Genomic DNA, 23,459 nt, shown 5'->3' with positions numbered 1-23,459 from the left:
AGGATTTTAAGGCGCATCAAGACCTGCTAAAGCGGGTGGCATCCAGCCTCCAACTGCAGACCGAAATGACGGAGAGCCCATCCAACTCCTTCTTAAATGTACTGTCTTCCTCGGCCCCGGGCCGCATGGCACTATCCCTCTACCAGGGGATAGCCAACATCTCCAACACTTTGTGGCAAACTCCCGCCTCCTTGGTGCGGATTTCCAAGAAGGCTGAGAGGAAGTACCTCGTGCCAACCAAGGCCTATTCTCACCCAGCACCTAACTCGCTAGTGGTGGAATCTGTGAACCACCAAGAGTGACGTGGTCAGCCCACACCCACTCCCAAGAACAAAGACGCCTGAAGACTGGACTCCTTTGGTAAGAAATTTTATTCCTCTGAAAGTTTCCAGCTCAGGGTTGCCAATCATCAGGCCTTGCTGAGCTAGTATGACTTTAACCTATGGGCTTCCCTGCCAAAGTCCCAACCACTTCTCCCAGAGCGGGAGAGAAAGGACTTTAAGGCTCTGGTGGATGAGGGGGCGACGGCAGCCAAAGCGGCCCTTCAGGCAGCATCGGACGTGGCCGCCCATTCGGTGGCGTCCGCAATATCTATGCGCAAGGTGTCATGGCTCCTCCTGTCCGGGCTATCGGCGGTGGCCCAGTCCCTCATGCAGGACATGCCATTTGATGGAAAAGCTCTGTTCGCAGATCAGATAGACATCAGGCTGCACAGGATGAAAGATTCCCGTGCCACTTTACATCCCTCCAGCTAAGGACAAGGCAAAACCACAACCGTTGGCTCAACCAGCAAGGAGCAGATATGAACCCCCGGTACAAGAGGCCAAGAGACCAGAAGTTACAGTCCCATTCTGCCCCGCAGCCAGCACCCTCAAAGGGCAAGAGGCAGGGAAAGAGGCAGTTTTGACTATTTGCAGGGGGGCACCAGAGGGGAGGACCCCTCCCCATTAATAAAATTTGCATTCTGCAACCAATTGTCTGCCTTCCACATGGCATGGTCCTGTATAACTTCGGACTAATGGGTCCTCCACACCATTTCCAGGGGCTACATGCTGCAGTTCAGCTCATGCCCACCCAACCACCCCCCTCCCTGATGGGCCCAGGGGACCCGGAGCATGCCCACCTCCTAGGGCAGGAGGTGGAGTGAGTACCAGTAGAATTCCAGGGCAAGGGTTTTTACTCCCAATATTTCCTGATCCCAAAGGCAAAAGGGGGCCTCAGGCCCATCCTGGACCTGCGGGATCTCAACCAGTTTCTGGTCCGATCCAAGGTTTGCATGGTGTCCCTGGCCTCTGTTATCTTCTCCCTGGACCCAGGGGATTGGTACTCGGCCCTGGACTTTCAAGACGTGTATTCTCACATTCATATTTTTGAGGGGCACAGGCACTTCCTCTGCTTCCTAGTGGAGTTAGAACACTACCAGTTCACGGGCCTCCCATTTGGCCTATCCACAGCGCCCAGGGTTTTCACAAATTTCATGGCTGTGGTGGCGGCCTACCTCAGACGGGAGGGGGTACAGATCTTTCCATACCTGGATGATTGGCTCTCAATGACAACTCTCGGTCCCAGGTGGAACTGCTCCTGTCCACGTGTCGATCTTGGCCTAGTGGTGAACGAGACCAAGTCAAGGTTAGTTCCAGTGCAGTGCATAGAGTTCACTGGGGTGTTTCTGAACTCCTCAAGGGCTACAGCCTCTCTCCTGCTGAGCAGGTTCAAGGCCCTAAAAGATCTCATCACCTCAGTCACAGCTTTCCCGGTGACAACGGCAAGAGCGTGCCTTTGGATCCTAGGGCACATGGCGGCATGCACGTATGTGGTCTGCCACACTAGGCTCTGGATGAGGCCCCGCCAGGCTCTGTCTAGCCTCCCAGTTCTCCCAGGCCCGGGATGGGCTAGACAAGGTTCTCACAGTGCCGTCCCCGATACTTACCTATCTACAATAGTGGTCTTACCTGCGCAATATGATGCAAGGGATTCCCTTTCGGGAGGTGACCCTATCTTTAGACCTGGTGTCCAATGCATCAGCCTTGGGCTGGGGAGCTCACACAGGGAACATGCAAACCCAGGGGACGTGGTCGACCTCGGACTTGTCCCTCCACATAAATGTCAAGGCGCTCAGGGCGATATGGTTGGCATGTGTTGCCTTCAACATGCACCTTCACAGCAAAGTGGTCAGAGTCCTGACTGACAACACCGCCGCGATGTACTACATCAACAGGTGAGGTGGGACTCGTTCCTCGGCACTCTGCCAGGAAGCCCTGAGCCTATGGGAGTTTTGTATAGCCCACGATATCTCCCTGAGAGCATTCCACTTATCAGGCATCCGCAATACGCCAGCCGATCACCTCAGCAGGGTTTTCTCCCCCCAGTACGAGTGGTCGCTCCATTCGGAGGTCACTCACCATCTCTTCCAAGAGTGAGGAGCTCCCCAGGTTGACCTCTTCACAACCCGCCAGAACTGGCGTTGCCCCCGGTTCTTCTCCGGGGAGGAGTAGGGAGGGGCGTGATCTCAGTCGCCTTCCTCCTGCAGTGGTCGGGACAGCTTTTTTATGTTTTCCCACCATTTCCCCTCATCAGGAAAGTCCTGCAAAAAGTAAAGACAGACAAAGCGCATGTCATCCTTATGCCCCAGCATGGTCCCGCCAACACTGGTACGGGACCCTCCTGCACCTCTTGGCAGCCCCTCTGAGGAGGCTGCCACTTCACTCGGACCTCCTCCATCCCAATCTGGCCACGCTCCACCTGACAGCATGGCTGCTCAGTGGCTAGACGAGGAGGTGAGGTGTTCAGAGGAGGTCAGGCGGGTCCTCCTGGAAAGTAGGAAGCTGTCCACATGCCGGACATACCTGGCAAAGTGGTCCAGATTCTCCAGGTGGGTGGGGGATTGAGGTGATTCCCCATTGTCCACACCACTCCAGCTCAACCTTGAGTATCTTCTGTCCCTGGGGACCCAAGGCTTAGCACCTGCCTCTGTCAGGGTACACCTGGTGGCTGTATCGGCCTTCCACCCGCCAGTGCAAGGGCACTCTGTTTTCTCTCATTCTATGACCTCCCGCTTCCTGAGGGGCCTTAGCCATTCATTCCCGTATGCTAGACCCCCTGTGCCGCAATGGGACCTAAACCTGGTGAAGTCTCACCTCACGGGGCCTCCCTTTGAGTCCTGGGCTACATGTTCCTGGTCTCATCTCTCACGGAAGGTAGCCTTCCTTGTAGCAATCACTTCGGCCCATCGTGTCTCGGAACTCAGGGCCCTGACCTCGGAACCCCCATATACGGTCTTCCATGGGGATAAAGTCCAGCTTTGCTGTCATCCGGCATTTCTCCTGAAGATGGTCTCCACCTTCCATATGGAACAGAACATCTTTCTTCCCACGCTCTGTCCTAAGCCTGATTCCTCCAATGAGGAACATTGCCTTCACACGCTCAGTGTGCATAGGGCTCTGGCCTTTTATCTGAATCGGACGAAGCCGTTCAGGAAATCCTCGCAACTTTTTGTTCCCTCAGCCGAGCGTGTGAAGGTGCAATCAGTCTCCATCCAGCGTCTTTCCCGCTAGATCACCTTGTGCATTCGCACGTGCTATGATCTGGCAGGGGTTCCCCCCACCACTGACCATCAGGGCGCACTCTATGAGGGCTCAGACCTCATTGGTTGCCTACGTAGCCCATGTCCCTATCCAGGACATCTGTAGGGCAGCTACTTGGGCCTCAGTTCACACGTTTACTTCGCATTATGCGATGGTCTCCCAAACTAGGAATAACGCCAGGTTCGGCAGGGCGGTTCTGCATCCTGGGAACTCGTAACTCCTGCCCACCTCCAATACATATAGCTTGGAATCACCTACTGTGGAATACACATGAGCAATCACTCGAAGAAGAAAAGACAGTTACCTGTTCTGTAACAGGTGTTCTTCAAAATGTGTTGCTCATATCTGTTCCACGTTCCGCCCTCCTTCCCCTCTGTCGGAGTTGTCTGGCAAGAAGGAACCGAGGGTTGGGGGGAGCGCACAGCTCCCCTTACAGTGCGATATAGAGGCACCAGTCCAGGGGTCACAGCGGTGCTCCCCCCGTACAGGTACTGCTAAGGGAAAAACTTTGGGCAGCGGTGCACGTGGCGAGCCTGCACACCTACTGTGGAATAGACATAAGCAACACATCTCGAAGAACGCCCGTTATGGAACAGGTAACTGTCTTTGTTTTTAAGTAAAGCTAAGCAGATATAACTCAGATAACACTGCTTGGGGAAACAAGATCACAAAGTTCATTAATAGTAGTAATAATAGTAAATATTCATAGTATGAGATACATATTTGTTCAGCTACCTAAAACCATTGAAATGGTTACAAAATTAACATTGTAATTTATTTATAAATATTCTGGCAGCACCTAAAAGGCCCCAAACAGCACTGGTGGACATAGAACAGAATATGGATCCTGCCCTGAAAATTTTAATATCTAAAATGACAAGACACACAATCAAATATAGACAAACATATTAAAATACAGTTCACATGGTACATCTCTACTCCCTCCATTTTATGTTCAGCAACAGCTCCTGGCCACCTCTCGTCCCTGACTTAATAGGAAATAAGGGCAATTACCACCAGGCATTTGGCACCCTGTAGGATGGGGACTAGAGGTCATCAGTGTCTAGTATAAATTCCTTCTGAGGTACAGTGCAAATTACACTTTTGAGTTGTGGTCCATGCACCACAGGAATAATGTTCACTGGTAAGAGATACATTTAGTGATCTTCTCCAGCCACAGAATGTGCCTCTTTAGTAGTGTTATGCACCAGAAAACAACATTAAAGGATTAAGGTTGCAAAGTCAAGTACTCAAAAGTTAGAAAATGCCAGAATTAAGTTTGCCTGTGCAACCCCTTTGTGCATGTGCATTATGATACAGTGATATGATATGATACAGTCTTTAACTGTAGAGTCACATACTGTATTTTCCAGAGGACTCCTGCCTTGTTCAGTGCACAAGCTGGACAGTTCTCAGTTAATGAGCAGCGATTTAATATTTTGTTTTCTTCCCATTGTCTAGTGCCTTATTTACTGCATACCATTCAAACTCTGCTCTGAAAACAGTTATTCACTTCCTCATGTACTTTTCTATGGTGTTCTTCACTATAGTATTCTAGTGCTTCTGAACATTTCTGTAAGGAGAGGAGCGGGAGGTGGTATCCCTGCACTATCAGAGTCCCAATTACCAGTCTCTCTCCTCCACATCTGCAGTCCTAGTCACCTTGCCCAGCTAGTCCCAGTTCCCCACTCCTGGCTTCTCACCTGATACTTCTTTTCTCACCTCCACTCCCTGGCCCAGTCTCTTTGTCCAATCAGTCCCAGTTCTCCCCCCTACACCTCCTTGTCACATCTGTCTTCCTACCCCTCACCCAATCTCAGTATTCCCCCAGCCAACTGGCTCCCAGTATCACTCTGTTTCCCTTCCCAGCTCTGTGTCCCCACCAGTTCCTAATCTGCCTCTTTGCCCAAGTCCTATTTGCAGCCTCTTCCTCCCAGCTCCAGTCTCCTTGCCCACTCAGTCCCACCTTGCCTCCCCTCTCCAGTCCCAGTCTCACGAGATTCCTTGTCCCAATTTACTCCTTTCCCTTCCCCTTGCTTCAGCTTTGGGCCCCTCTGCACTTTAACCAGACCCCTCCTCTATGCTGCCTGGTACAGGAAATTTGGGCTTCCTTCTCTTAATTCCACAGCTTAGGCCCAATCTCCCGGCTTAGAGAAGCTGGAAGCAGCATTTACAGGGAAAATCTGGCTTTGCCCTTGTAAAAATGTAGACTGGAGCAGGCCTGGTCACTCTGTGGGGATGGTGGCACATGAGCAGTCTGGTCAGCACTGGAAGTTGTGAAAGGACCAAACATGCTCCACGAGGACAGAATCTTCTGAGATTTTAGTTGTGCTCTTCTGGCAAGACTCTACTGGGCATGCGTCTGCTATGATTTTTCTAAGGCTTGTAACTTGGAATGATATAGGCAGAATATAATGGGGTTGGCAAAAGGCACATCCTTGACACAAGGTGATTCCCTCGGCAAATTGCTAGGACGGGTCGGCAACCTACGACACACGTGCCACCTTTGGGGCCACCGGAATGGGGTGGGGAGGGCTCACGGGGGGGCTGTGCACCCTCCAGGGGAGTTCAGGGGGAACCTGGTCTGAGAAGCAGGCCCTGGGCATGGCTGGCCCCCAGGTCTATAAAGGCTCGCTGGGATTTGCCCCTCAATGAACCGAGGTGCAAAGGTGGGGGGAGGGAGCACAAGGTGGAAGTTTTGCCTAGGGTGCAAAATATCCTTGCACCAGCCCTGCCCCAGGGGATGTGTACACCCCAGGTTAAGAACCACTGCACTAAACTGATTAAGAAACTTCATTTAAAATTTAATTAAAATGCAGATCTTAAACATTTAAAAAAACTTGTTTACTTTACATACAACAATAGTTTATAGACTTATAGAAAGAGACCTTCTAAAAACGTTAAAATGTATTACAGTCACGTGAAACCTTAAATTAGAGTGAATAAATGAAGACTCGGCGCACCACTTCTGAAAGGTTGCCGACCCATGTGCTAGGACCTGCTCCAAAGCATGGAGATATGTAGAGCTGCTTGAAAGAGAAGGCCCCAGAATTTTTTTTTTTTAAATGGGGAAAAGTTTTTTGCCTCTAGTCTCATTCTCAGAAATGGCTGAAGCATTTTGGCTGAAATTTTCTGAAAGAGTCAGGCTGAGGCAGACACTTGACACATAAAATCAGTCCAGATGGTTAAAGTTTGACAGAGTTATAAGGAACTGAAAGCACCATCTTAGAATGAGAAGTATTGCTCAACCTTAACAACAGGTAACAGTATCAACCCCATCTATAATTAACTGTTCTTCCCTCACACTCTTACCTATACAGAGTATCAGCATAGCGAGGTTCCCGTAGTTATGCCAGAAACCACATAGTTTAGACACTGCCAACAATGATGGTGTCCCTGCCCGCAGGTATATGGGATCTTGGGGAGCAATTACCACACAGGTGGGGTGCCAATTAATTTCTTTATTAAAGGAAAATGGAAGTGGTGGGAATTTAACAATGAAATACGATGGGATGGGATGTATAGGGTGTTTACAATAGACAATGATGGAGGGGGTTCGTGCAGTAAGTCAGGTTCAGCACAATGGGATACAGTACAGTCAATAAGCAACTCAACTTTATATAGGAACAACTCTAGATACAGTGTGGAATGCAAAATGTACCAAAAAGAAATGCAAAGTAAAATGGTAGCTTCTATATGAAATGGTCAACAATCTCAGATAGAATGTATTAAGTGGTTAATAGCTATATATATAAGGTAACACAGTGGCATCAATGCAAATACAAAGTATATTAGAAAAGTGGAGGCGACCAATGGGGTGTTATAACCACAAGTAAGATGTGAATCACAGTGCAATGATACAATATGGGTGATAAGTGAAATTATGCAATGTAACAGCATAGAAGAAAATTAATGACTTAATTTGTGAGGTTGTAATAGCAGATAATCTGCAAGAGTGTACCTAAAGGCTGAGTCAAGAAACAGGAGTGGGGAGGGGAGTGAATGATCAGTGGCAACTGATGAGAGGAGAGTGCAGCTGCAAGCAGTGAGAGACTCTGAAGCCCTGCGGAGTGAAGCCCAGAGCAGTTTTCAGGAGCCTGCAGGCTGGACGTACGGGAGACAAGAGCAGCTGGAGCGCACTTAAGGGGAGTCTGGGAGCAGCAAGAGGGGAGGACGTTGAACGTGCAAGCGATGGGAAGGCACGTGGAGAATGGGGGAGACAGCTGAGGGAAGAAACAGGTTGCAGCAGCGGAGAGCACTTCAGGGAAGTTGCGGAGCAGTGGGGTGAAGACAAACGGAGCAGTGTGATGGCGATCTTCGGTAGGGGAGGGGAGCGGAGAAGTGGGAGCACGAACACAGGGGATTCAGGGAGAGGCAGCAGAGAGGTGTAAGGAAGGGCTGGAGGGACACCCAAAAAAAAAAGGGAGAGAAGCGGCAAAGGGTTTGGGAGGTTACACAGGGGGAGAAGCAGCAAGGGGTTACAACAGGGAGACACGGGGAAGTACACAGAGGGGGAGATTGGAGCAGGGGAAAAACAGACACGGGAAAGTTCAGGGAGAGATTGGGACAGTGGGAAGACGAATTCAAACAGCAAAAACCTTATCTATCGTCTAACTTAATCAAATTTATATAAAATGACAAGCAGCTTATACAAAGTAACAAAACAGGTACAGAATACGACCAGGCAATGGCTTTTTTAAATCTATCTTAACCAACGACTAGGCAAAACAACAAATATCACAATTCTAAGCAAACTATAACAAGCAACTATACGGAGCAACAAAACAGCAACTATAGCAAGGCAGGTGAAACTTACAGGCGCTACAATCTTAGCAAACTATGCCTTATTAAACTAAAAAGCAAAACCTATGGTGCACCTTATGCTATGGGGAGGTCATAGAGGGCAGAGTAGTATGTGCCCAGGATACAGCTCCCAAGGAAGCCAAGGGATGGTGGCTGCAGCAGTGGATATGGCTGAAAGCAGTGAGCCCCGAAGCAAAGCCCACAGGAGCAGAGCTTAGCGGCGGCACAAACTTATTTTTAGCGGCAAAGTGCCATGGAGTTTAAGAGAGGTTTTAAGACACAGACCAAGGTTTAGCTTGAGTCTGTGTGCTGGGGAAACAGAGCCAGCAGCTAAAATAATAAAATAAAAGTATAGAAAGTTTCACAGAGGGTTTCTTATCAGTCCCCAAGGTAGCAGCAAAGGCAGAAGCAGCAGCAACATCAGAAGAAGCAAGGAGGGCTCGGTACGGTCTCGATAATCAGGAGATCTCTCAGGCAGCAATTCGTTCTTTGTGGGAGGGGAGTGTTTTTTTTTAAAAACGAGGGTACGCTTAAAAATAAAACGAGAGCAGAGAAAGGACCCCCCAGAGCCCCTGGCTGATCAGACCAGGCAGCAATGCAGGAACCTTTCCGATGTTTGTTTTAAAAATGCCTGTTTTTAAAGGCAGACTCAGGCAGTTTCCCGCCAGTAATCCTGATAGGCTCCCTCTGTCACAGGGGAGGAGACACAGGGAAAAACTGCAGGTGAGCACAGAGACGTGCCTGGGCAGAGTCCTGAACAATAGGTGTCAAAAGCACATGAGGCCTATGACTCATGCCCAGGATCTTAAAAACACATTAGGTCTTGCAGCTCTGGACATTGCCTACCCTACACAAAGCCCAGGTTTAACAAGATGATAACAGGACCAACCCTTTGAACAGGTCAGTGGTCCCACTTAGCACGCAGCACAAGTGGCCATCCCTTTGAGAAGGGCAATGGCTCTTGGTAAACAACTTAAGGGGCCCTCCCTTTGAGAAAGGCAGTGGCCCTGGTAAACAACTTAACAGCCAGGGAGGGGCGGCCACAGGAGGAGAACAAAAACAAAATGGAGTATGGGGACAGCTGTAAGAAACAAAATGGAGTAGGGGGATAGCTGTAACAGACAGATGGAAGGGGTTTTTCCATTGGGGTAGGAACACTACATCCCTAACCAATAGTAGCTACACCAATGGAAGAATTCTTCCATCCATATTGGAGGTTAGGTCACTATAGCTATATTGGTCACGGTTGTGGATTTTTCGCACCCTTGACTGACTATGTTGGCCTAACTTTTAAGTGTAGACCAGGCCTAATGACAGATTGTTTTGATGAGAGCAGAGAGATCTGTGGGTCATATGAAAGCATCCAGATGGCAGTATCCAGTCTGTTTGACAACCCTTTTCTACTTCTTTTTTTAATTTATGTTGCCTAATTGCTTTGCTAGGGTTAGGCATCCTGGGAAATACAACATCCAAATAGGTAAGTTTTTTGGCTTTGCCTTAAAGATCATTGCCTCAAATGGTATGACCTTCTAGTGGGATTCAGACAAAAGCTTTGAAATCTTTAAATGAAAGGCACTGTAGAAGGACAAACATCATTGTAACATACAGCTCCGAAGGAAATTCTACATCCACTCCACCCCCATTTTTGTATCCACAGAAGATTAATTTTCCAAGTCCAAACTTACTCCTGATTCTTCTTTTGCTGGCACTATCAGGGATAGTATGCAGGAGAATAGGTGCATTTCTATCAAAGATCCACATTATTTTTGTTAGGGGTCAGCTCTGCCTCTTTCTTGCTTCAGCATCCTCAACACCTTTCCAACACTAACACCCCTACCCCAAACTGCAGGTGTTGTATATTTTATAAAATGTTTAGCATTAGGCAAAAGGATCAACGTGATCTTTTACAGAAATTCCATGAAGGTTGTTACATTTTTCCAAGATAGCTCTAGAGTTTGTCCTAAGTGACATGATATAACATGAACCTTGGAATTACATAAAACCTGCTAATGAATCAGACCACTGTGACAAATTACATTGAAATATCTGAACAAGATATGGCTAGTCAATAACTACCATTACTGCAGGGTCTTCCTCATTCTTTACTGATTTCTTCATATTCATGTTCATTGGTTTAATTAATTGGCTTGCAATAATGTAACTGTAATCCAAGATCTCATTTTATAAACACATTACTGTAAAGTGGCAAGTCAATGTCCAAAATAAGCATGCGATGTGCTAAACCATCTGCAATGATAATTAGAGTACGCATAGTTTAAAAACAGAAAAAAATTGCCTGGGGAAGAGAATATTAAAAGTACCTCAATAGTATATCGTGTAGTATCTGTAAACAGAAATATATAGCAAGAATTATTACAATAGAACATTATACCAGTATGTTTCATAAAACAGAGACACATTATTTAAAGACAAGTTTAAAATATAACTGTTGAAACTTGAAACATATACTTTTCCCTCTTGAGTCGCTGCCAATGTCTGAAAAAGCCACAGACTAGTACTTTGTCTCCATTACACACCAGAGGTTATTTGGCATTGTTATTGTAAGGTTATTTTAGGTCAAGCCGTTAAAAAAAAAATGAGGTGGGGGGAGAGAAGCCAAGGAATTAGCTTTGTACAACTCCTTGTACAAGCAAATATCCACTAATGAGGAACATCTTGTTTATAAATGTAATCTGTAGTTTAATGATCTATTTGCATTAAAGTTATTTCAGTTAATATTATTGTTATTGTTACCCTTTCTTCTCCTTTAAAATTTACCATACACTTATGGGCCTGGATCCTACAATAAAAATCACACAGTGCAATATGGCAAACAGACTCCCACTGAACTCACTGGGGATCTGTGGAAGTATATGGGTTTTCCCTGTGCAGTTCTCAGTGCAGGATCAGGGTCATAGTATAGAAAATCTATCTTTTCTATTATGCAAATAGCTGATAAATATACAGAAAAAAATTAAGCATTCTGGCCTGTAACATCAACTCGTTAGGGAATGCTGGCTCAAGCTAGGAGACATTCAGTAGTGGCATTCTAAACAGGGTTGCCTACTAGAAAAAAATGTTAGAAGTATTTGCCAGAATAATATACCAACGTGTACTCTAGCTTAGAATGTAATGAGAGCTAGTAAGTATTTCAAGAGAGTATTAATGAATATTCATATGAATAAAACCACAGAGTCACCTCAGCAGTATTTGTAACCCTATTTATTTGCTTTTCATTGCAAGACAGTTCACAGAAATGGAAGATAAGAAATATTCATGCACATATGTAATACGTTATATATCTTTATAGGATTTAAGTGTTCACTGGTATAAGTGCAGCATAATTGTACATAGTCAGATGTATATTTCTCTTTGATTCATGTGCCTGCCCCATTTTACCAATGGCTTTTTTGTTTCCTTCCTCCAGCTGCTACAGACCACCGTGTACAGTTAGAACGAAACGCTGTGAGCCTGGATTTTATTATAGTGAAGAAGTGTGTCGTTGCGTACCCACATATTGGAAAAGACCGCTTATTAATTAGTGAAGAAAGCACTACTTTTCATTTTGGTGTACATTTTTCCATTAAAAAAACAACTGCGTTAACATTGGAATTAACTGTGCACCAGAGACCCTGTGGGATTCACAGAGACAAACACATTGTGCTTTTTCCCCAAGAAATGTGGAAAGCACATGTAGACAATAATGGGGCTCATGTTGTGTAAAGAACTCACTAAGGACTTGTTTTCTGCCAATGACAAAACAGTCTTGGTTTTCCTCTTTGTGATTTTTTTTTAAAAGAGATAATGACTATATAATTTATTTCCACTAAAAACATTGTGCAGCATTCCTGTTTATAGCAGTAACAATTGTTAAAGCTCACTGTGATCAATATTTTTATATTATGCCAAATATGTTTAAATAAAATGAAAATTGTATTATATACTGGTGAGAATGTTTAATTGATTATTTTATGACCCAGTCTGTACAAACCAACCACAGCTCAACAATGTGAATGGTGGTTCTTAAAATAGTTTCTTGAAATCCAGAGCTAGAATTCCTATCCAATAAAAATAAGTGATTTTATGAAAGAAAGTGTAAGAGAGACAGCAGTGAACTTTTTGTATCTGCTTAAAATATCTAGGCTGAGCTATTAAAAAAAGTTATATTTACAACATCTATGTCCAGTGATATTTTACTATGTAGACCAACTAGCTAAGCATGGGTGATATTTCATAAAAACTATTATGAGTCCTCTCTATTGCACAGGAACAAAGCTTGTTCAAAGGAGAGCAGCAGCTATTAGTAGTCACATACATGCATGCCAATATATATTCAAAATATTAAAATGGTAAGTGTTTATGCAGGTATAATAATTAAAATCAAATTAAAATATTTACATATGGAAATATCAATTATGCTGTTTTATTTAGTTTTAAAGATTGTGCCCTAAAATTCAAAACAAAATAGTTTAAAATTATTTGATGTTTTACTATTTCATATTGTAAGCCAAATTATTGTGATCTAAAGTCTCTTGTATGCCAGATGCTTTTAAGAGAAAATAAGGTATTTTTCTTTCCACTGGGCACCAGAAAAGACTTTCAACAAGCCAGTCTGGATTTACAAGGTAATCTCTGTACAAACAATTGTTACAGAGCATTTTCACATGGAAAGTCTCCAATCTAACATCTTCAAACTCTAGAAAAAGAGGTAAGCTTTTAACTTGGATAAAATAATAATATGAATGAGATAGTCTAATTGTAATCAAGGAATCATTTCATTTCCACTTCTGGTTATGCATGCACTCAATATGTCTGAGATAGAGAAGTTTTCACTGGTAGCATCTGCTGGCCTGCATATGAGGCCCTACCCCACCTTAATGCTCCCTGCTGAGGGTATAAAGGGTGCTGCTGGCCAACTGCCACTCCAGTTCTTTCTCTACCACTTAACCTTGAAAAAGGGTCTCTGAGCAGAGGGGAAGTAGGGCAGGTAGTAAAATATATGGACAACTCAAGTTACTGTACAAGGTAAGTAACTTCTTTCTTCAGGTGTTTGTCCCTATGTGAATTCCACTACTGGTGACTTCTAAGCAATAATTTCAGTCAGGAGATGGGTGCTTGGAGTACCCACAGCATCATTTGAAGCACATGCTTGTACTAATGTGTAGTGCTGAGAGAAGTTATTTTATAGAACCCTATGTTGCAGCTTTGCAGATATCTAGGATGGAGACATTATCGAGCACAGCCACAGATGCTGTCTGGAGTCTTTTTGAATATGCCTCCACAAGAACTGAAACCTTATTTGGTTATGCATCCTGAGATCCATTTGGACAGTCTTTGGGTAGAAACAGCATTACCTTTCATTAAAAGAAATGAACAGTTTGGGAGACCGTCTGAACAGTTCAGCCTTGTCTAGATAGAAAGTCAATGCTCTTCATATATTTAACAAGTATAGCTTAAATTCTTGTCTGTTTTTATGTGATTTTGGATAAAACACAGGAAGATGAATGACCTGATTCAAATAGAACCCAAAGACAACCTTCAGAATGAACTTAGGGTTGAGCCTCAAGGACACTTTATCATGATGAAAGACAGTATATGGTGGATCCACCATGAGACCTCTCCGATCAACAGCCCAGGGATGCACCGACACCTGAAATGGAGCACCCCCAGTGACATCACTTGAAGTAGTAGTATTCCCTTGCAGTGATGGAATTCGTTGAATCGAGACCAGATTCAATCTTCTGTGTCAGGGCTAAAACAGACTTTTGCTTGTGTTAATCTGAGGCTGAGATGTTGAAAGACTCCTCACCATGTGTGTGGCCTCTTGTACACTCTGGTATTATTGACCATTGATGAGCCAGTTGTCCAGGTAAGCAAGACTGCAATGCCCTGAGGTCATAGATGGGCTACCACAACCATTAACACCTTATGAATACACTCGGTGCTGTCCAAATGGAAACACTCTGTGTTGATGATGGTTTATACCTGTGACAAACATCAAGAATCCCCTGTATGTTGAATGAATGTCTTTATGAAAATAGCATTTTTTAGATCAAGAGTTGTAAACCAGTTGCCTTGATCCCAGGATGGAATTATTAAAGAGTGGATGACCATCCTGAAGGTCAGATTTTGAATGTAAGAGTTTAGAAGCCTTAGGTCCAGGATAAGCCTTTTGTCTTTGGGATAAGGAACTATCTTGAATAGAAGCCTCTCTAGATGTGCTGAGTGGGGCCTGGTTCTGTAGTTCCTGGGTCGGGAAGTGATTCCACCTTTTGTATAAGAACCTTCTCTTGATGGCATGCTGGTTTTCCTCGTAGTATTTGACACCATCTGTGTCTTCAGTTTGGACAGAGTGCTGGCCCCTTAGCGGTACCATCTGTACTTCTCATCGCCAGGGACACAAGGCCTCCAAAGTTTTAGAGTGGGATGTAGATAGTCCTCTTCTCTTTGAAGACAACAATGACTTGGTGGGAGATCTATCCTTAATATTTGGGAGGGGGGGATATCTAGATCCCATCTCCTCACTCTTTCCCAGCTTCTTACAGGAATCTAAGTGCTTGATGTTAAAGGCTCTGGAACCAACTGAAGCTGACCTCAGTAGGGCACTCCTGGACTCCTAAAGCCAATGTAGCGGGGGATCCCCTGGGTCTGGATCAGCCTTTACTTTTATGGTTCTGTCCACGGGGAACATTTTCAGACAGACCTCCCTCTCCTGACAGATCTCCCTCTCCTGTCTGGTCCATCACTAAAAGGAATGGCAGATGCTGCACTTGGAGGTGATGTGAGTCTCTCCAACGTAGTGTAAACAAGCATCATAGTTGTCACTGAAAGGCAGTGGCCTCAGACAGACCCCACAGTTTTTGAAACCAGGGGTCTTGGGTGTAATCCACAGGCTCATGGTGGCAGGAAGCAGGAGGGAGACGGGATATAACCGCCATACCTGAGACCCCTCTACCAAACTAAACTATTTCTAATTAACTATGAAAAGGTTAAAACTATAGTAAACTACAATAACATAAATACGTACAAGAAAAAAGGAGCTATCCAAGAGTACAGCTAGGTGTGGACATGAGCGCACTGTCTTCGGCCAAAGGTGTGAGAAGGAACTAGAGTGACAATTGGCCAGCAACAGACACGGCTACCAAAAACCTTTCAGTCTCAGGTTTGTTGACCACATGTGCTACCAAATATGGAATACACATAGGAACAAGCACTCCTTGAAATGATAATCTATCATGTAGCAATACATACATTTTACACTTAAATGGCTCCATTTCAGGTTGTTTCTTTTGTTGTTGTTGTTTTGTTTTGTTTGTGTATTTTAATATTACGATCTCCATGTTCCTTAGAAAGTCAATGCATGTTTTTAAAATGTTACTGTACTTTCCCTAGACCATGGGATGCTCAGATATCAGAGTTCACAAAATGGAATGAAAGCACCTTGTACTCATTCAATCCATGGGGCAATATGAAGCTAGTGTAATATTTAGGCAAGAGGGATGATAGGTTGATGTTTCTTGGAAAAATGATAAGCAGTGGAATTTGTGAGTTCTAGTGTTCCCAAAGTTCTTCCTACGAGGCCAGCTGTAATCACCCAAATTGGATAGAAATCAAGCATACAAATACTAAGGAGATGAAGTAACATAATAAAACAATGAATCTCATCTCAGATTGGGGTGGAGAACGGTTGATGACAGATCAGCATCAAAGTGCACCCTTGAGCCAGTATGACACACAACTTCCTGTCAATTGGACTAATGGTGATTTTAAGTCACCAAGGTCTAATTTGTCAAAGTCAATCACATCTAATGTAATTTTGATAATATAGGTATTGCTAAAAAAGTTGGAGAGAACTGGGTACCCATTTAGGAATATCAGGCAATCAGTCATACAGGCAGAAAATATCGTTAGAAACGAATTATGATGAAATACAATTTTACTTGACTGATTTGTGTAAAACAAAATTTTACACAGTGTTACAATATAAATTTCCCAGTTCTTATACAGGTCAAAAAAACTAGAATAGAGGCTGCGGTGAGCCAAAACATAATAGATTTTAATTCTATCCTTGAGGTGAAATGTGATTATCATCAAAAGCTTGGAAATACGGAAGAAGACAAAGCAGTGCCAGGAATTCTAACGATCAACTCTATATGGGTCATAACAATCCCATTGTACACTGCTAAGGGATACCAATAAAGAAGGTCAACTGAAATCATAGCTATACAAATACTCATTTTGCACATGAACAAGTGCAGCACTGTGAACATGTCAAAGCCAGATAAAAAGGTTTAACTAGAATAGTAATCAAGCAGACATTTTGAGTTCCAATTGGACATACTGTATATACAGTGATCACCATTTTCCAGTACATAGTCCTCACAGATTGGGAAAGTGAGAAAATGAGAATACAGAACTTTAAAACAAACATTAATAGTCAAAAATAAAACATTTATTGCAAGCAATTATTCAAGTTGTTTAGCTTCTCAAATATATTGTGGTTCATTATCTGTGAGCAAGTGCCAAATCTCCTTTTCAACTAAAAATATTAAAATGCAGTTTTTAAAATTTTGACAAAAGCAAGGGCCTGATTTTTAAAAGATCTGGCACCTAAATACATGTATGCTTAATTTGCATGTGCAATTAGCATTACTATGTACACAAATTAGGTATTTGTATATGCAAATGAATAAGTGGCCATTCTCCCAGATATGCATATGTGCAGATAAATCAGCATTACTATGTTCTAGCACCAGAATGCAACTTTTGGAAGTCAGGTCCTAAATGTGTTTTTTTGTTTCAAACAAAATATTTTTTCATTTACTATAATTATAGGCTTGCAGTAATTACTTGAATTAGCATTAGCCTGCTGATCTCCATTCTTTCTTATAAAATGTAATTTCGTATATCCCAGTGTTTCAAGAAGTTTACGGTAGCTGTTTACTTAAGGATGCAAAATTTGGAGTGTGTGTTTTTTTTGTTTTTGTTTTTGTTTTTAGTTGAGCAGTGCAAGCTATATAAAAGTTGACATATTCCTCTTGCTGTGTGAAGGTGATATATATGGATTACAGTTGGCTTTGGTGCATTTTTTTATAGCGTTGTTTAAATATAAACTATACATTCTAATCTTACTACTTATTGTTAAAAATGAAATGTGCAGTGTTCGGGGTGGACAGAGATGAGTTTGTAGGCCAATGCAGATTTTATTCCAAGTGGTTCAGCACCATCAAGCACAGGTCAGACTGTTTTGGCAACTCCAGCCCTAAACAAAAAGGTCACAACCATCTATGTAAAGTGTCTCCACACTAATGTCAAACATAGTCTAACTGAAAATGTTAAAATAGTGATGCAGACAGAAAAGTGATGGCGCTCAAGCACCAAACGATAAATTTGATTTATGGAAATAATGCTAAGGGAAAATGCAGCTTGGTTTAAGCTTATGTCACGTTACATCAGGAATGTACAGAGAATGAGAGTATAAGTTTCTACCTAATGCAGCTATCATCATGTTGTGTAGACACCTGGAATTGTGAATAAACTTCTCTTCATGAGGAGACAGATTTTGTACAGTATCATGTGTCCTTAGGTCCTTTGTTGTCTACACATTGTTATGCTTATAAATTCATACCGAACAAACTGGTATATCAATTTCCTTATCTCCACATCAAAGAGCAGCATAAAAGCTTCTGGTTCCCCTCTTGGATTATGTTACTTTGACTGGCCCTCCTTATATAACTTTTATTTTGGGGGCTTTTGACCCTCCAAATGATCTTTATGATTTTTCTAGCCTGTATCTTAGTGACAGCTTCAAGTGCCCTTCAACTCCATGTTTTCCTTTCCTCATTTTCATGGAGATTTGTCTTGTTTTGTTTCCAAAACAGGTATAATTAAGTGCAATAAATCATGTAACGGGACATTCTTTGCAAAGCCTTTACAATACACTTTCCCTTGCAGAGTTATTCATATAAGAGTTCATATAGGACCACTGTTTTCATACCTGTACCTAAATCTGAATAATTTGTGTGGCTACTGTACTCTACAGACAGACTGGCCAGTCTTCCTGTCTAGAAACTATTATGGACATATTGCAGCATTTGGAGGAAGGAGAGGTTATTCCTAGCTGGGGAAGTTTGAAATCTATCAATTGAGACTGTTATTAAGCGTACATATATCTGAAGTAGCTCTTAGTTGTAGTAATTTACTACTTGACCTCAGTGAATCAACTGAAAAATTGCAGTAGTGCATAGAGGTTCCTTAATAATTTCCTATCTTCTTCTCCTCTATCTCGGATAACCTGCTGATAATCCAAAAGAATCTTCCGCTGCCCAGCTGAATTTGCCAAAATCAGATTGGCTAGCTATAGAAATCACTTCTATCACTTTCTTTGGATGCACAAAACGCTAATAAAAATAAATAAATTTAGTGCATGTGAAAGGCTCAAGTTTGACAACCCTGTAAGCTAGGGTTCTCTAATTAAAGATGCAGGATGGGCTTTAAAAAAAAAAACTGATAAAAATCAAGTTTTCTAGTTTTAAATTCTAATTTATTTCATTGATAAACTTTTAAAGCTTCTCTATAATATCATGTATCGTGATTTATTTCATATGTATTCCTACCTCCAAATGTAGGAAATGGAATATGAACAATAGTGGTTACCAATCTGATTGTGGTATGACTCATAATATTTCAGTAATTTGTCATAATAACGATGTATATTATTTTATCCAGTGCCTGAAGCTACAAAGTGAACTTAAATTTAGCTTGGGGATATGTTAGAGAATTGCAATGGTTTACAGTATATGAAAAGTTTTACATCATAAAACATAACGCTTTGCTGCTTGCATAAGCATTCATTTGGCAAACCTCTATGGAAATTTCTGTAAGTCATTTTATTGCACTATTACCTTGTTTCAGCATACAGTATTGCGCTATTGTCTTGTTTCAGCAAAGTACTCCCCATCTAAACCACAGTTTATATGTTCATATTTTTATTCTGGGTGAAAGTTCTGTATCCATTCTCGACACACACTGACCTTTCATCTCAATTTCAGTAACATCTCTATTCCAGTTTCTACATTTGGATCAGCATCTATGGCCATGCCACATTGACTTGATAACTTTCTCAGGGTGTGTTAAATCATGCAAACAAACTAATTTTAAACAACATACACACAAATTCCACTCTTTTCTCTTCTCTTCCCTTTGAATGAGATGACTCTCTAGTTGGATTGGCTTTTTATATAAATATAGATGGCCAAATTTCCATTTGTATCATCCTAGCGATGTGGAAAAGACACTAATCTGTTTCTATTCTTCATCTGTCTGCTGCCTTTGCCATCATTAATCACTAATCTTCTCTTACACTTCCTCTCTGCTCTAAGCTTCTATAACCAGAGCTTTCCAAGTTCCACTCCTAATTTTCTGACTGCACCTTCAGCATGTCCCCATCCTTCTCTCCTCGTATAAGGGTGAAGTTGACCTCTATACGGAGCACTGATCCCACTGAAGTCCTATTTTAACAGCTTGTGCTGGACTTCTGCTACGGGTGTATTTCATCCTAGATTAATTTATCCTGTCCCATGATTTCACTCATTCCTACTCTATAGATGATTCCCAAATCTCTCTCTCCAGCCCTGACCTCTCCCTCTTGTCCAGGGTTTACAACTTTAAAAGTCTTTCTTCTTGGACATCTGGCCACTGTCTCAAATTCAGTTTTTCTGTAAGAGAGCATCTTGTCTCCTTTCAATTGCCCCTCTTTCCTCTCCTTCTGCCTTTCTCATATCAATGCTAATTTGCTTTAGTCTTGACTCCTCATTCTTCTTTTCTCCTTGCATCAAAGCTCTTGCTACACCCTGTCATTTTTTCCTGCATATTATTACCAAAATCCACTCTATCCACCTGCTACCACCTGGGCAGCCATAAGCCACCCCCACACTGTGCACAGTCTAGCTTTAAGTGATTAGTAATAATTTAAACTGTATATAAAAGCAACATCTAAAAGTACTGGCTCAAAACCTCGCATTGTATATGTACAAAGCCCATCAGCCCCTACAGATACAGTTTGCATGCAAAAATTAGTTTCTGCCTATGCAAACCTTGCAATCAAAAACTTCCTGCCCAAAAAATGGCTATGGAAAATGGCTCTGAAATATTAGAGGCCAATTTATGACCTCTTTGAAGTTCGGGAGCTGAATCCTGCTTGGTGATGAGCACTCTGGCGCCAATCCAGGATTGCACTTAAATAGTGCTACTGACTTCAGTCATTCAAATCAGTTCCTTAAACTCAGACATTTTTGTTGCAGCAAATTATCTGTGTTTCTAAAACACCAAACATAAGTCTTTAATAACTTACATCACATGCTTTTTTTATCTTCAGAAAATTGAAGAAATCTCTCTGTTTAAAGAGACATAACAGCAAAACCATACCAAATTGCTTTGCTGCTTAAAAATGCATACACCTGCAAAATTTGTCAATGTTTAACCCTCTTAGATTACCATGCTAAACTGCAGAGTGCAACTTTGCTAACTCCACAAAGAGACAGATTTTGAATTTTTTTCTGAAATAAAACCAAGCTAATTACTTTTACTAAGATAAAATTTAGGAAGTAAAATATTGATTTCACTACTGTCTCCTGTACTATTATTAGGTTTCCCTGGTGAGAATAATAAATGAATAGGAGAATTAAATGGAGCTTAGGTACCTAGTAGAGTAAGTACCAAAAACAGAAGAACAAGGCATCCTGGGGTGCATTTTATATTAAGGCTAATAACTAACATTTCCCAAAAAAGCATATTTTATATAAGGAAAATAAGTTGTGTAGGGTAGCATCACTGTATGTTGGAGACATTATAAATATGAGGAGATATTCTAATCACATTTCTATAATACTTCCATGTATTAGATCACTTTCAGTAGGCTATAGACAGCACTGTGATAACAGAAAAACCAATATTGAAGGTAAATAGAAATAGATGAGATTTATCCTTGCCCTGATACACAAATAAATTCCATTAACATTATGCACACTTTGATGAGACAGTAAGATACCTCAAGGTCCCTGAAAATGCAGATTTGATAGCCCATTCATTCTCCAGCTACTGCAGGATAGTACCTCAGGACTGTCTTTCCTCTGAATAGAAATCTGATCTCATTTTTCCACCACATTCTCTTCCTTAGATCCCACTAACTATTATTTTTCTCTGCAGTAAAAGTTCCTCAAACTAATTTTGACAAATTTCAGACTCTAATTAAAAAAAAAAAAACCTTGTACATTTAGAACATACTAATGATGTACAAAAAACAAAACTGTAAGACTAATGATAGATCACAGCCTATCCTTATCATAACCTTAGTCCCACATTTGGACCTTAGCGTCCAAAATATGGGGGTTAGCATGAAAACCTCCAAGCTTCGTTACCAGCTTGGACCTGGTACCTGCTGCCACCACCCAAAAAATTAGAGTGTTTTGGGGCACTCTGGTCCCCCTGAAAAACCTTCCCTGGGGACCCCAAGACCCAAATCCCTTGAGTCTCACAACAAAGGGAAATAATCCTTTTTCCCTTCCCCCCTCCAGGTGCTCCTGGAGAGATACACAGACACAAGCTCTGTGAATCCAAACAGAGTGAATCTCCCTCTCTGTTCCCAATCCTGGAAACAAAAACTACTTTCCTATTTCCCCAGAGGGAATGCAAAATCAGGCTAGCACTCCAACACACAGATCTCCCCTTGATTTCTTCCTCCCACCAATTCCCTGGTGAGTACAGACTCAATTTCCCTGAAGTAAAGAAAAACTTCAACAGGTCTTAAAAGAAAGCTTTATATAAAAAGAAAGAAAAATACATACAAATGGGCTCTCTGTATTAAGATGATACAACACAGGGTCAATTGCTTAAAAGAATATTGAATAAACAGCCTTATTCAAAAAGAATACAAATCAAAGCACTCCAGCACTTATATTCATGCAAATACCAAAGAAAAGAAACCATATAACTTACTATCTGATCTCTTTGTCCTTACACTTAGAAACAGAAGACTAGAAAGTAGAAACTGCTTCTCCAAAGCTCAGAGAAAGCAGGCAGGCAGACAAAAGACTCAGACACAAACTCCCTCCACCCAGAGTTGAAAAAATCCGGTTTCCTGATTGGTCCTCTGGTCAGGTGCTTCAGGTGGAAGAGACATTAACCCTTAGCTATCTGTTTATGACAACCCTTTAAAGAATAGCAGCATTCAAACTTACCGATTCACTTAAAACAATATGCTTATACTATGGAATTTAGAATTTATGGAAAACTTTTTATTAAATCTACAAATATTCAGATTTTGGATACCTCTGAGACTATTGCTATTGAGAATCTCTTAATTAAAAGTTCACTATGTTTCTTTAAATATACTGGAACTATCTCCCGTACCCTTTTGCAAAATACTTCTATTATAACTTGTAGGATTGTAGTTGTTTTCACAACATAATAGAAGAAAAACTGAAATGCAATTTGGTAAAATATCAGTTTTTTTCATAATATCTTTAACAACAACTCATAATCCCCATTAGAAAATTATTAGCATTGCCCACCTAAATTATTATATGGGTCCTGATCCTGCAATTCAGTGCACAGGTGGCCTCCTGCACTAGTGGATTCTTATTGACTTAAATGAAACTCCACGCAAGTGCAGAAGTATGCTCATATGCTTCTAGTTGCAGGACCTGGGCCTAGGTTTCCCGGTCACTATCATTTCCCACTACACTTATTTTAATTAATGGCATGTATAATTTTTTCTCTGTTTTCACTTAATAATAAGAATTAATAAAAGACCTTATTTTGTATAAGTGATTAGCTGGATGCTGAAAGGTTGTCTCTATCCTTGCTCCCTGAATATCAATAACATCTTGTGATGGTTTATCCTTCTAGTTTTATTTTTAATGCCAATAATCTGTAAATTACACTACATATTAGCTACAAGATGCTTACTGTTTTTCATATACTTAGCTGTCTGTATGTGTTCATTTGTGTGGTCTTTTCAAACAGGAGATGATGTATTTATATTATTTACTTCTCGTGTGTGTGATTTATTGT

At 42.0% G+C, this 23,459-nt stretch overlaps 1 protein-coding gene across 2 annotated transcripts in view; it reads left to right on the top strand.

The window, feature by feature from the left end:
• The window catches only part of VEGFC (vascular endothelial growth factor C), a 128,968-nt gene extending 116,640 nt beyond the window's left edge, over window positions 1-12,328 (top strand). For both annotated transcript variants that reach the window (XM_050945373.1, XM_050945374.1), the window contains exon 7: window positions 11,815-12,328. In XM_050945373.1, coding sequence (XP_050801330.1) covers window positions 11,815-11,929 — 115 coding nt within the window. In that variant the 3' untranslated portion in view covers window positions 11,930-12,328. The remainder of the gene's footprint in view (window positions 1-11,814) is intronic.
• The last annotated feature ends 11,131 nt before the right edge of the window (window positions 12,329-23,459 follow it).

Source organism: Gopherus flavomarginatus, chromosome 3 (genome assembly GCF_025201925.1).
Source record: "Gopherus flavomarginatus isolate rGopFla2 chromosome 3, rGopFla2.mat.asm, whole genome shotgun sequence".
NCBI classification, from domain to species: domain Eukaryota; kingdom Metazoa; phylum Chordata; order Testudines; family Testudinidae; genus Gopherus; species Gopherus flavomarginatus.
Note: the sequence above shows the minus strand (reverse complement) of the source record. Positions and strands in the feature narration are given on the sequence as shown.